Source organism: Centrocercus urophasianus, unplaced genomic scaffold (genome assembly GCF_019232065.1).
Source record: "Centrocercus urophasianus isolate 14NV4802_14NV808 unplaced genomic scaffold, USGS_Curo_1.0 seq_16, whole genome shotgun sequence".
NCBI classification, from domain to species: Eukaryota; Metazoa; Chordata; class Aves; order Galliformes; family Phasianidae; genus Centrocercus; species Centrocercus urophasianus.
Genome location: NW_024884711.1, coordinates 25,748,712 through 25,762,280, shown reverse-complemented (window position 1 = coordinate 25,762,280; position 13,569 = coordinate 25,748,712). Strand labels below are relative to the sequence as shown.

The following is a 13,569-nucleotide window of genomic DNA, read 5'->3' as shown; positions in this document are numbered from 1 at the left end:
AGCACACAAAAAAATCAAATGATTCATGAAGCTGAATTTAACAAGTTTTTAAAAAAATCTTATCAAAAGGAAAAATATGACAAGCAGACTCCAAACAGAGTAAGATTTATAAAATTAACCATAAAAACCACTTATTAAATTGTAGTAGAAGCAATACCTCAATAGATTATATAAGAACACTGAAAACTCACTATAAAGTCAAAAGAATAAGTGGATATATTTTCCTAATAGAATGTCTGGAGATCTGAAAAGCTAAATCTTTAGAGTAAACTGTTGGGAAAAAGCATTGTGAACACTGGGACTTCAGCATTTCGTACTTCTGTAAATATTATGAATGCTTTTGCTTCATTTGATACTTTCACTCCTACGTATGGAGTTTATTAAGGTCACAGACTTTGTCATTTCTATGTGAAGGTATCTTGATTGTCACAGACCTTTACAAGGGACGTGCCATCAAGGAGTTCACTTATAACATACCTTTATTTACAAGACACTGCAAACTGTGAAAAAACTGTTATTGTGAAGTCCAGGAACTGGACTACACTGAAGGTTTTGTAGTTACTCATTATTGTTGCACAACTTTTTTGTTGTGCTTTTTTGCAGGTTTTTGAAGAACAAAATGAGCATATACGGGACCTTGAAGCCCAGGTAGAATGTCTGAAAAGTGATCAAGAACGTGTGAAGAGAAAGAATGATGAGGAAATAGAACAGTTGAACGATGTAATTGATAAGCTTCAGCAAGAACTGGCAAATATTGAACAAATACCTGCAGATTTCACTGCTTTTCACGAGGACGCTGACAGTCTGAAACACACACTTGAAACAGTTCTGGCAGAAAAAGAGGCTTTGGAGAAGCAAGTAGAAAGTATTAATTTAGAGGCATCTCAAACAAAGAATGAGCTTGAGGAAACTAAGTTAGAAATGAACCAGCTAAAGCAAGAAATGAACATTTTAAGAAAAGAACATGAAGAAGTAACAGAGAAGTATAAGTGTGCACTGATGAAAGGTGATAGAGAAAAAACAGAAGTTGGGAGCAACAGGAAAACTGAGAAAATGGATGAAGTCTCATGTGAGATGACAGAACTGCTAGATCAAACCCAGCTCGGGTCTTCTGATGAAAATACAAGGATCACCATTAGCAAGATGGAGGTGCAGCTGCAGCAACTTCAGGCATGCATTAAGGAGAAAGATTCAGAACTGTGTCAGTCCTACAATGAAATAAAAGATCTGAAAGAACAAGGAAAAGCTGAAAGAGAAATGCTTGGAAATAAAATATTGGAACTAGAGAAAACACTCATGGAAAAAGTCGCAGCTGCCCTCGTGAGTGAGGTTCAGCTAAATGCAGTCCAAGAACAAGGGAAATTCTTGAGAGAAATTCAGGAAACTTCAGAATGTCTGGAGGAAGTAAGCAAGCACCCCCAGACAGAAGGTGTGAGTGATGTTACTGAAAATGAGGTAGAATCAGAATTATCACTCTTAACACAGAGACTTAGAGAGGTGGAGGAACAGCTGGCAAAGACAAATCATAGCTTGGAGCAAGAAAAAGAAAATGTAAAAGTTACACAACAGGAATCTGAATTGAAAGAAGAGAGGCTATTGGAACTTCAGCAATTACTAGAAGAGGTTCAAGAGAAACACAGAAGTGAGATTCAGAAATACATTAAGCAAGAAGAAATGCAGACATATCTGGTAATTATATGCAATTTTCTTTTGGCATGTTTGCACTAAAATCATTTCCTTGTGTGTAGACTGTAACAAATGCAAAACTTCACACAGCTAGCAATAGAAATATCCTGCTGTGTGGAGTAGATCTTCATTTCTCATTTATTCTTGGAGTTACAGGAAGAAAAATATATTATTTTAGATGAACTCTACTATCAATTTTGTTTTGCATTAATTTATTTGCATTTTGAGCATATACTTTCTTATTATTACTTTGAACTTGCATGTACTGGGGAGAATCACACTTATGGCAAGAAGTAGACCAATCAAAATGGCAGAATCTTCTGGAAGAAGGTTCAGAATGGATAAGGGAGTGATAGTAGTTTGTCTGAACATTTTTATTTGTTTATAGAATTCTAGAACCATACAGGTTGTCTGTACAGGCTGCCCAGAGAGGCTGTGGATGCCCTGGAGGTGTTAAGGCCAGATTGGATGGGGCCCTGGGCAGCCTGGTCTAGTATTAAATGGGGAGGTTGGTGGCCCTGCATGCAGCGAAGGGTTGGAGATTCATGATCCTTGAGGTCCTTTCCAACCCTGTCCATTCTGTGATTCTGTGAGCTTGGAAAGACCACTAAAATCATGAAGTCCAACTACCAACTCATCACCACCATACCACTGAATCATCTCACTCAGTGCCACATCTACCCTTTTCTTGAAAATGTCCAGGGATAGAAGACTTTACCACCTCCGTGGGCAGCCCATTCCAGTGCCTCACCACTCTTTCTGAGTAGAAATTATCCAGCTAAAACCTCCCCTGGCAACTTAAACCATTACCATTAAGTATGCCTTGATTTTTGTTTTACGTCGTTTTCTTTCTTGCCTTGATTCCAAGTATATTTCTTACTGGTAGCTTTCACAAATGTGTATTTGTCCTGATTCACATCCATCACTGGTTATGTTGCATCTGAATTTAAAACCTTTATAGTTCATTGGGCCTAATTAAAGAAGTTGGGCTTGCTTGCTGAAGTTCAGAGAGGTCGTGAAACCCAGTATTGGATGAGAAAAGGTTCAAAGACCTTTTCATCAAAGGACAGATTGAATGAATGTCATATATGTGTTATAAATTCAGTGATATTATCAGACTTTATTTCCTACTGGCTGTTGACCTTCCTTCCCATGCTTTTTAGATGGTGTTTACTTCCACAAGAAACCAGTTTGTAGGAGTTAATCAAGGAAAAGGTTGTTAATTTTTAGAGGATGTGTTAATTGAAATAACATAGATTTGTTTTTCCCTGTCTTGAAGGAATGAGGCTGTTCAGTCTGGGGAAAAGAAGGCTTATTGCTCTCTTCCAGTATCTGAAAGGTGCTTACAGCAAGAGCGGGGTTGGTGTCTTCTCACTGGTGACAGGATGAGGGAAAATGGCCTGAAGTTGTGCCATGGAAAGGTTAGGTTGGATATCAGGAAAACCTTTACAGAAAGGGTTGTTAAGCACTGGAATTGGCTCCCCAGGGAGGTGGTTGAGTCACCATCCCTGGATGTGTTTGAAAACCGTTTGGATGTCAGAGTTAGGGTGGTATGGTTAGGTTGAGGTTGGACTTGATGATCTTTGAGGTCATGAAAGACTCTCATTACTTTCATGTGTGATTTTAGTAAATCAGCATGAGTAATCAATGCTATTAATTCTTGATTGTTCATAAGATTCTTCCTCTTTTTCCGTACCTTGTGTTGCATCATAGGCAGGAGCACAACTCACAGAGAGACAAAATGATAATGCACTTTCTAATGAACTTGAACTAGAGAAAGTTAAAGAAGAAGCAGCTGCTGCTAAGGAAGAACTGAGCAGTTGCAGAGAAGAGACAGAAAAACTTCACAAGGAGCTATCAGTAAGAACCAGATTGTTCTCTAATGTATTTAAAGCAAATTATTACAAAGGACTGATTATAACTTTTGCTATTTTCTAAAACATCCTGTAGAGAGCATGCCACTAGGAATAACAGTTGTTCATTACCTACTGTCAGTGCAATAGAGGTGATGGTGTAGACCAAAACTTCATTTAATGCCAGAGATTTATAATCCAATCCAATGCAACGGTGGATCTAGAGGTGTATTTCTTAAGGTAGTATATTTGTCACCATGTGTCATAGCCACTTTAAAATAGAACTAAACTGAGTTGCAGCTGTATAGAGAGTTGTTTAGGTCTTGTTTATTTCCAAGGATTCAGAGGAACTGTGATTCAGATTCTCTGTATTTACAGGTAAAAGAAGCAAATCTGGTACACCTTCAGGAAGATCTGTGCAAAGTCAAAGAGAAGCTAGTTCAAGTAGAAGAGAAACTTGCAAATTATGTGAGAATGGAAAAGGACATGGCAAAAACTGAAAGCAGAAAAGATGCAGAAATACTGTGTGATTTGCTAACCAGCGAGTCTACTGGGAAAAGCACATCTTCACAGACAGACAAGACTGTGAATATCAGCAGCTATATCCAGACTTCACCAGTCCTTGTAAAAAATGCAGAAATTCAAATTGACTTGCCAAGTGCCTGCTCTTCTGAAGAGATTGCAGAGATCATAAGAGAATTTAATGAAAAAATTGAGCAAATGCAAGAACTCCACGCTGCTGAAATCATGGACATGGAGACAAGGCATATCTCTGAATCTGAAGCATTAAAGAGAGAGAAGTTTGTTGCAGTACAAGTATTAACTGATGAATGTAATGCTTTAAAAGAAGTCATAGAGAGTCTACGAGCTAAAGAAGTATGTATCCTATTTTATACTCATTGAAGTACTTTGGTTTCTGCTTTTGCTCCTGCTACAGAAATTTCCATTTGAAATCTGTGAACAACTGTTAATGAACATTAATGTAGAGATCTTAAGTGCTGTGATGTTTCTATGGCCTATGGGGAGATTGTGCACCACTTCCTCAGCAATTCAAATTTGGGAGTGTGTTCAACTGTTAGATGCTATTCTTGAATCTGTCATGCTCTGTGAAGCGGGGACAAGTGCAAGTCACACTACTGAACACCATCTTCTTAGTCTCCATTCTGATTACTTTCACTGCAGGGGAAACTGAAGAGAGACACTCGTGTCATTTTAGGCTTTAGAATTACCTCCTATACTAAGAGTGGGTGTGAGATTATTCAAGGTCTGACTGCTGTCTTTTCTGAACACAGGGAATCCCGATTTCTGGATTAGCACATTCTCCACCATATCAAGCTAGAGATGGATGTTCTAGTGGTAAGAAACTTGTTTTAGAAGATTTCACGTGATCAACATTATAAATGAAATTTGCATTTTAATAGCAAGTTTACTGTTAAAGAGTTTGTGTTCTAAGGAACAAAAACTGCTCCCCAGATCAAAGCAGAACTATTATTACCCTAGAAGAAGGGTTCTGAGCATTCAAGCATATCATGTCTATAAAACTGTTACAGAAGAGAAAAATGATGGGATTGAAGATAGGTTGAGTCAAGATATTTGATGCCATTTTTATCTTCCAATTGGACTGTCTATCTGTATTCTTCTTACATATTCCAGTATGTCTTCATCATAACTCTGTCGTATCTTGATGAATTGAAAGCTACTAGTCCTTAGCAGTGAGAAACGATGGCACGTTCAGACTTCCTCAGGAGCAACAGAAATTATTAATGCAATCCTTGTCATATACAAAGGCTAAGCATAGTAAGAAGAGTCATTTAGCAGATGTAGTTGTGTAAATAAATTGTTTTTCTTCTAAAATAGTAATTTAAATTTTGATGTTTTGGAGTGGGAGGGTAGTGTTTGGTTTGATTTGTTTTTTTTTTTTGCTGGCACTGATTTGAAATGGGAAAACTAAAAAACAAATAGTCTCCAGGCATAGAATCAACTGTGGTGACATGCAGCCACGTTATAACAAAAATATTTTTTTGATGTCTCTTCTTCAAAGTTTCACAGTAATCCAGCTTTCATGTTTTTCTCTCCTTTTATTTTAGATTCCAGTTCAGACTGGAGTCAAGGAATGTATCTTGCTCAGACCCAAGGATCTGACACAATATCGGAAGGACCAGATGAAGGTGAAACTTCAACAGATTTGCTTCCTCAAAAAATTAAGGTAAAATGGAGCTGAGCATTTTTATTGTGGAACAAGAATGGTAGTACTAAAAGCTTAGGTTAGTTACTGCTTGATTAATGGATAGTAGCCTTTTAGATCGTTTAAAGTGTTAGCTATCCAAATACATTTTAAAACACTTCTGATAGGTGATATATGATACCTTCTGATAGGTGTTTTGTTTGAAATGCCTGTAGCTACCTAAATTGTTGTTGAATAGAATGTGTTGTTTCATTTAAAACATCTTTCACAGAATTTCAGTAAATTTAAACGTGAATTTTTTAGCAGTAGACTTGTTCTTAACAAGTGATTGAAGTGATGATTGTGAAAAATTTAACTCTTAATTATATTTTATTGCATTTCCTATGTATTAATGATGGTGTCACAATCATCTGTTACACAGCCATACTGGTTCTGTAATTATCGACGTGGGATAATAACTGTGTTATGAAAGTAATTCAGTTTGTGTATCGTAAACATAAGGGTATCGTGCTGTTAATTACTGAAGGAAAAAACAACACACAGCGCAACAAAAGAAAACAGGAGCCTTTTCTGACAAAGACCTAACTTAAATCACAGAACCATAGGATGGCTTGGGTTGGAAGGAACCTCAAAGCCCGTGCAGTTCCAATCCACTGCTGTGGGCAGGTTTGCCACCCACCAGATCAGACTGCCCAGGGCCCATCCAGCCTGGCCTTGAGTAATAATAATGAATAATTTAGTGGTAATTTCAAGAAGTTAATTGAAAAGCTTGAAAATTGAGAAGCACTACAGATCTTTATTTGAAAAAGTTTCCGTCAGCAATCAGTTTTCAATATGAGTATGAATTTGGGTATTCTCATTTGAAACTAGGGAAACACATCTATTTAATAAGCTCTGGTGCTTGGCTGATATAAGGAACTGGGTGATGCTTGTGTCCTTGATATGAGGAAGCACAAGTGGTTTCCTTGTGCTGATCAACACAAAGTACCAGTATTTCAGTGTGTATGAGACACCATCATTAATTGTCAGGACTGATGTTTCTGATTTCTTTTGGTATTTATTGTAGGGTTTGCTGAGAGCAGTCCATCGTGAAGGCGTGCAGGTGCTGTCTCTCACTGAATTTCCATATGGTGAAAGAGAAATGCCACCTCTTAAGCAAGGGCCAGAATCTTGGCTTGAGGAGAGGAAAGCCTTTCTAAGCACCATCTCATCTTTGAAAGACCTGATTTCAAAAATGCAACTTCACAGAGAAGCTGAGGTATAAACAGTATTGTAAGATTCTTTCTGAAACAAAACTGATTTGTGAGAACCTTATAAAGCACACACATAATTCAGTTTTAAATACTGCAAAGATATCGCTACAAGCCAAGATTTCAGAAATAGGCAATAAAGCTGCATGTTGCACTTTCTGTTAACAAAATGTACCTTCAGTTATGCCTGTATTTGCTAACTTCTGATACTGATTTACCTTTTTAAAAACAATAGTATGGAATTGTATCTGGAAAGCATGTTTCCAGCAGCTGCTAAACTGACACTGTTGTGAGAGGAAAGAGGAAAAAACTTGGTGAAGTTGAGCATTTATGCATGCAGAAGAAATCAGGTGTACAAAAATGTATCCATTTGTATGAATGAATGTTATGTAAGAGATGTCCAATATTCCACTAAAAACACACGTTTTGCATACATGATAACAACAGTTCTTGGTGTTATCTTTGAATTCTGCTAAATGTTTAAATTGGTACTTGCTGTTGTAGATTTATGCAAGTTCTGAACCTCTTGAAGGCGACTCAGACTGGCGAGGAGAACTCCTGTGTGCCATTCAACAGGTTTTTGTGAGGGAACAAAACGTTCTGCTTGCTGTGTTTCAAACTGAACTTGCAGAACTGGGCACAAGAGATGCTGTGATACTGATGAGTCAGTTAGAGCACAGGCTACAAGAGCAGGTAACATAAAACATACTCAAGTCAAGGTTTGTTTACATTTATTTTGGTTTTTACTTTTAAATGTATAAATTCTTTGAAAAATATATGTAGCTATGGCAGATCAGACAGCTGAAAATGAAGTATGTCTTATAGGAAGAAGAGATTTGTTTAATAAGAAGAGCTTTTGTAGGCACAAGGTACAGGAAAAATACAACCTTTGGAGTAAATAAATAAATAATAGAAATAGTTATCCTGAGCTTGATTCCATTAATTATAATTATGCTACACTGTGTAAGAGGAAAAGTTTACATACATGAAACATGTTATAAGAAGAGGAATTAATAATGTTGCAGTGAAACAGGGAGGTCACTTATTCTCCTGTGGTACGTGGAGGGATTAGTGAGGAAATTAATAATTCACCACAAAGCTGATAGTTCTGATTCTAGAATTTTGATGCCCAGCAGGGGAATTAGAAAGAGTTCTTTGTAATATTTTAATATCGTGCTAATTGTGACTTAGTTTAAAATGTTTTGAATATGTGTGGACTGTGAATATATAAATGGATTTAATGTCCACACAATAGACACACGCTCTAGTAAAATCCAGAGTTTTTATTTTAAGTGTTTTTGATCTTAACAGGCAATTAACCAGAGAACTGCTGTGGACTGTCTTCATGATGCAGACAGAAGAAGTTTGCTAATGGAGATTCAAGTATTGCATGCTCAGATGAACAATATGAAAAATAACCCAAAGAGAGAACAAGAAATTGATTCAAAAAACCAAGGTGATTTCAATGGTATTTCCTACATATTTTCATGCCACTGCTGTTCTAATTGTAAGTGGAGAACTGTTGACTTTTTTTGTTCTCTGATTTTGATGCTCAACTTATGATCTGAGCAAACTTACTTCTTATTTTTTAATCTTATTGGAGTAACTTTTCAAAAATTTAAATATCAGCTGTGTTCTTATGACTTGTGTCATAAGTGACACAAAATTGTTTCAATTGCTATAAAAATTGAGTATTTTAAGATTATTTTCTGTGCTTTCTGAACTTTTCCAAGCTGGGTGGTAAATCAAGAGGAAGAACGAACAACAAAAAGTTCAGAGAGCAATTGTACTTTAAACTCAAGCTGTAAGTGCTTTCAGTGTTTTGTTACCAGTATTTGGTCAAAAGTTTGTGTACATAGCTACCAAATGATAGGTACGAATGTGGTTGTTCAGATGGTTTTTAAATCATTCTAGGAATTGAAGTGATTTCTTGGGAAGGGTGAAGTGTTTTCCAGTGCAGAAGACAGGTTTGTTTTCGCACCACTATTTAAAGAAAATGTTTTTTGAAAATATCACTGTACTAGCCTTGTGCTCATTCTCTGTGCTGTGGGAAACTGGACCCAAATGAATGGTGTTGTTTGATTACTAGACTAATATCCTTGTTAATGGTGCTCTCATTAGAAATGCTGGAGTACAGCATGCAGCAGAAGCAGTCACAGATACTGGAGATGCAAGTGGAGCTCCGGAGTGTGAAGGACAGAGCGGCTGAGCTTCAGGAACAGTTAAATTCAGAGAGAATGATGAGTGCTGAACTGAAGAATGAACTTGCCCAGGCCAAATTAGAGCTTGAAACAACCCTGAAAGCACAGCACAAGCACTTCAAGGACCTAGAAACCATCAGGTACAGATTTTAGTTTCAACTTTTCAGCATTGACAGCAAATGTGATAATTTCTGTGCCACCTGAAATCACAGTACTGATTTTATTAAGGAATTTGGTCTCATGTAATGTAAATGAGTTTACATTTCAGTTTTTCTGGAGAACATGCCTCCCAAAAAATAGACTTTGAGCGTTGCTTTGCTATGGCCAACAACAGAGGTACCAAAGTATTTGGCACTCAGGAAAGTCATAACTATGAATGTCTTCACCAGACTGGGGTGTCTTTATACAGTATCATAACGTCAGTGATAGCAAATAATCACACAGTTCGAGTTGATATCACCTTACAGACTACCTTATAACTTTTACAGATCCTTTGAGACAAACGAGAAGATGCTTTCTCCCTGCACCCTTTTGAACTTTGGCCAATGACTGGATTAAGTTGAATGCCAGCTGCTAACTCATGAGACTAGACAGCTATAAAGTTAGGAGTGCAGACATGCTTCTTCAGTCATTTTTGAGCTATGCAGCTCTTTTTGATGGTGGAGTTATTTTTTCTAAATAGGCTTTTCATTTTTATTCTACTCCACAAGCACAAGATAAAAGAAGCATCATGTAACTGATGTAACCAGCAGTATGATCTAACTGCCCACTTCTATTTTAGGACTGAAGTTAAAGAAAAAGCAGCTGAGCTGGATGTTCTCAAGGATACAATGGCCAGCGAACAGAAGAAATCAAGAGAGTTACAGTGGGCTTTGGAAAAGGAGAAAGCTAAAATGGAACGCAGTGAGGAAAGACGAAGAGAAGAGCTTGAGGTATTCCTTCCATATTCCCAAATAGCCTGAAACATTAAGGAGCACGCAGATTCTTTTGGTCAATATTTAATCTTGACTTACATTTTTGTCCAGTGTGTTCATATCTTTGTCCATGTTCATGTCTTAAATAGCAGCATTATTCCATCTAGAGCTGAAAAAAGGAGTGTGACAAAAAAAAAAAAAAAAAGGCCTTTTAAAATAACAGGAATTTTACAACTGTGTGTGTCATGTTCAATGCAGAAATACTCTGTTCTGTAGAATATGTTGAACAGCTGTTAAAGGAGACACTGCTAACATTACTACAGGTATCCTAGGACATCACCAAGACAAAAAAAGCAGTCAGTTCAATAACACAGATTTATTTACAACTTGAAATCTTATCTTGGAAACTCACAGCTTTAGAAAATACAAGGAATTAGTCTTCTTCAACTTCAGATCTATAGCTGTGTCTTATAAAAAGCATTATGTTTGGAGATGACCTGATTTTAGAGTATAGGCACCTATAATAATCTGAGCTGTATCTGCAGCATTTGGAGTATTGTCACATTAATTTGTGAACAGCACAACTTGTTAAAAGCAAAGTGTGTACAACTAGCATTTTTGCAACTTGCCTAACATAAGGCAAAGTGCAAATGAATGGTTTTAATCATTTTTTTCCTTCTGTTTTCATATGGAAGGATTTAAAATTTTCACTTGAAGATCAAAAACAAAAGAACTTACAGTTAAATGAGCTTTTGGAAGAAGAGAAACAACTGTCAAGTGATCTGCAACAGAAAATTGAATCCCAAGAAGCACTCAATGCTGCCCAGCTGTCACGTGAACGAGGCCGTAATTCTGAGTTGCAGGTTCTTCTTGAGTCAGAGAAGGTTCGAGCTCTTGAAATAAGCAGTGCACTAGAAAGGGAAAAAGAACTATGTGCTCAGCTTCAAAGCGCTGAACATAAGGGGCAAGCTGGAACACCTAATCCATCTGAGGAATTACTTAAAGAGCTGCAGAAACAAATGGATGAAAAGCATGACCGTGTAGTGGAGTTAGTGAGTGAGATGGAGAAGTATAAACTGGAATCTGTGCAAGTGAGACAGCAAATGGAAAAAGAGAGGCAAATCCAGAGAAAAGCATTACAAGCAGAACAAGATGCTAACATAATAGCACAGAAGAAACTCCATGAACTGGAGTCCAAAGTAGAAGACCTTCAGTGGCAACTGGGACAAAAGGAGCAAGAGGTTCGTAAACTAGGGAATGAGACAAAGAAGTTGCAGGAAGTAATCCAAGAACTACAGATGAAGGAGCAGGAGAGTGAAAGGGAAAAGGAAGCTGAAAGAACACCAACCCACAATCAAAATGAGGTACGGTAGGTCTGAGAGCAATGTGTGATTCTGAACTGTGCAATTTTGCTTTTAATTCTTTTGTTCAATTACTGTTGTTTGTTACCGTGCGTTTAATCTATAAAATAGTGGCAAGTTACATGTGCCAAAATACAGGCACCAGAGAAAGGGGGGGAAGCACTCTTGTTTTGCTGTCTGAAACTATTCACTCGCATCCTCTGAGAATGAAGCTGCAGAGATGCGTAAGGAGAAGAGTGAGCAGGAGATACGTGTCTGAGTGTATACATGCACTTTATATTTAAGCACAGTACAAGAAGAATATTCCCCTCACCCAGTCTTGTGAATGAGTTTGGGAGTACTCCAGACCAGGGCTCTTAATCTACACTAAGGTCCATGAACTATGAGTGGTCTTTGAAACATCAAAAAGTGATCTCCCAACAACTGCAAGAATTAAATGAATATGTAGTCAAACAAACAGAGTGAATTTGTATAAGTTAGCAAATAGAATAGAAGAAAGAAATCAATGTAGGAAAATAATTTCAGAATTTAGCCTAATATTTAGTCTATTAGAAGTTGGAACCACTGTTGCCAGTGAGCTTTTCTCCTTCATAAAAGGTTTGGGCAGTTCTGTAATGGTTTTTAAATGACTTTTAAAACTCTTTAGAAACTCTCCTGTAAGATGTAAGTGATGATCAGCGAGTGCTGAGTGCATAGTCTGAAAGGAGGTTGTTGACAGGAGACTTGCCTCTCTGCTATCCATGTATTTTGCCCATTCCAGAATCATTGCTTTCTCTTAGCAGCTGTTTCTCTGTGAAGCCAGGAAGGACACTTTTGTCTTCATCAAATTTTGCTACTATTTTTAATCTTCTGAAGCATTGGCAACTACCAATAGTTTGCAGTAGCTGATAGCACCAGATGTCCTGATCAGAGGCAACTGTGAGCACTGTGATCAAGGAACAATTTTCCCTTTGATCAGGTTGCAGTGGCCCATGAGGCATTTTCCCCTCATTAGCAGTAGACAGCACGATTTGCTGTCCAGGATCTGCCAGGGGTTTCAAATAATGAGTCTCCTGCTGTTTCCTGTGACATTTACAATACCCTGCATATTTTTTTTTCCCTTCAATAGCACCTCACCGTCATCAAATATCCAAAGACAACGACCATGGTGGGCATTGTCACTCCCATATCTCTGACTCTGAATTGCTCTCAGAAGCAGGCACAGTTGGTTAAGGAGCTGATGGCATGAAAACCAGAAAGGCTGGTGGCTTCTGATCAGCTGAGTTTACTGAATGAATTCACTTTAGATTTGTGACAGCTAGATCTGAACCAAGAAATGCACCACCTGATACACCATTTGTTAGATGAGAAGGTGGACATGAGCCAGCAGTGTGCACTTGCAGCCCAGAAAGTCAACTGTATCCTGGGCTGCATTAAAAGAGGAGTGGCCAGCAGGGAGAGGGAGGCGATTGTACCCCTCTACTCAGCTCTTCTGAGGCCCATCTGCAGCACTGCGTCCAGGCATGGGGTCCCCTGTACAGGAAGGACGTGGAGCTCTTGGAGTGGGTCCAGAAGAGGGCCACTAAGATGATCAGAGGGCTGGAGCACCTCTCCTATGGAGAAAGGTTGAGGGAATTGGGCTTGTTTAGCTTGAAGAAAAGACTCTGGGGAGACCTCATTGCAGCCTTCTGATACTTGAAGGGAGCGTATAAACAGGCGGGGAAATGGCTGTTTACAAGGGTGGATAGTGATAGGACAAGGGGGAATGGTTTTAAACTGAGACAGGGGGAAGTTTAGATTAGGTGTTAGGAGGAAGTTTTTTACTCAGAAGGTGGTGATGCATTGGAACAGGTTGCCCAAGGAGGTTGTGGATGCCCCATCCCTGGAGGCATTCAAGGCCAGGCTGGATGTGGCTCTGGGCAGCCTGGTCTGCTGGTTGGTGACCCTGCACATAGCAGGGGGTTGAAACTCGATGATCATTGTGGTCCTTTTCAACCCAGGCCATTCTATGATTCCATGATACCATTCAGATGTAGTTGGAGTGGTACACTACAGCATATAGTGTAGTCACACTGCTGACTACAGAACTATCAGAATTATGATCTGGAATTTTTGAGTGTGTTTCAGAATGAAATGCTTC

At 38.3% G+C, this 13,569-nt stretch overlaps 1 protein-coding gene across 4 annotated transcripts in view; it reads left to right on the top strand.

The window, feature by feature from the left end:
• Nucleotides 1-13,569, top strand: part of AKAP9 (A-kinase anchoring protein 9) — a 99,974-nt gene that overhangs the window by 79,196 nt on the left and 7,209 nt on the right. For all 4 annotated transcript variants that reach the window (XM_042816723.1, XM_042816722.1, XM_042816721.1 and 1 more), the window contains 11 exons: nucleotides 604-1,689; nucleotides 3,400-3,546; nucleotides 3,918-4,415; nucleotides 4,832-4,895; nucleotides 5,627-5,745; nucleotides 6,791-6,982; nucleotides 7,479-7,667; nucleotides 8,286-8,430; nucleotides 9,096-9,315; nucleotides 9,957-10,107; nucleotides 10,785-11,453. In XM_042816723.1, the coding sequence (XP_042672657.1) occupies nucleotides 604-1,689; nucleotides 3,400-3,546; nucleotides 3,918-4,415; nucleotides 4,832-4,895; nucleotides 5,627-5,745; nucleotides 6,791-6,982; nucleotides 7,479-7,667; nucleotides 8,286-8,430; nucleotides 9,096-9,315; nucleotides 9,957-10,107; nucleotides 10,785-11,453 (3,480 nt within the window). The remainder of the gene's footprint in view (nucleotides 1-603; nucleotides 1,690-3,399; nucleotides 3,547-3,917; nucleotides 4,416-4,831; nucleotides 4,896-5,626; nucleotides 5,746-6,790; nucleotides 6,983-7,478; nucleotides 7,668-8,285; nucleotides 8,431-9,095; nucleotides 9,316-9,956; nucleotides 10,108-10,784; nucleotides 11,454-13,569) is intronic.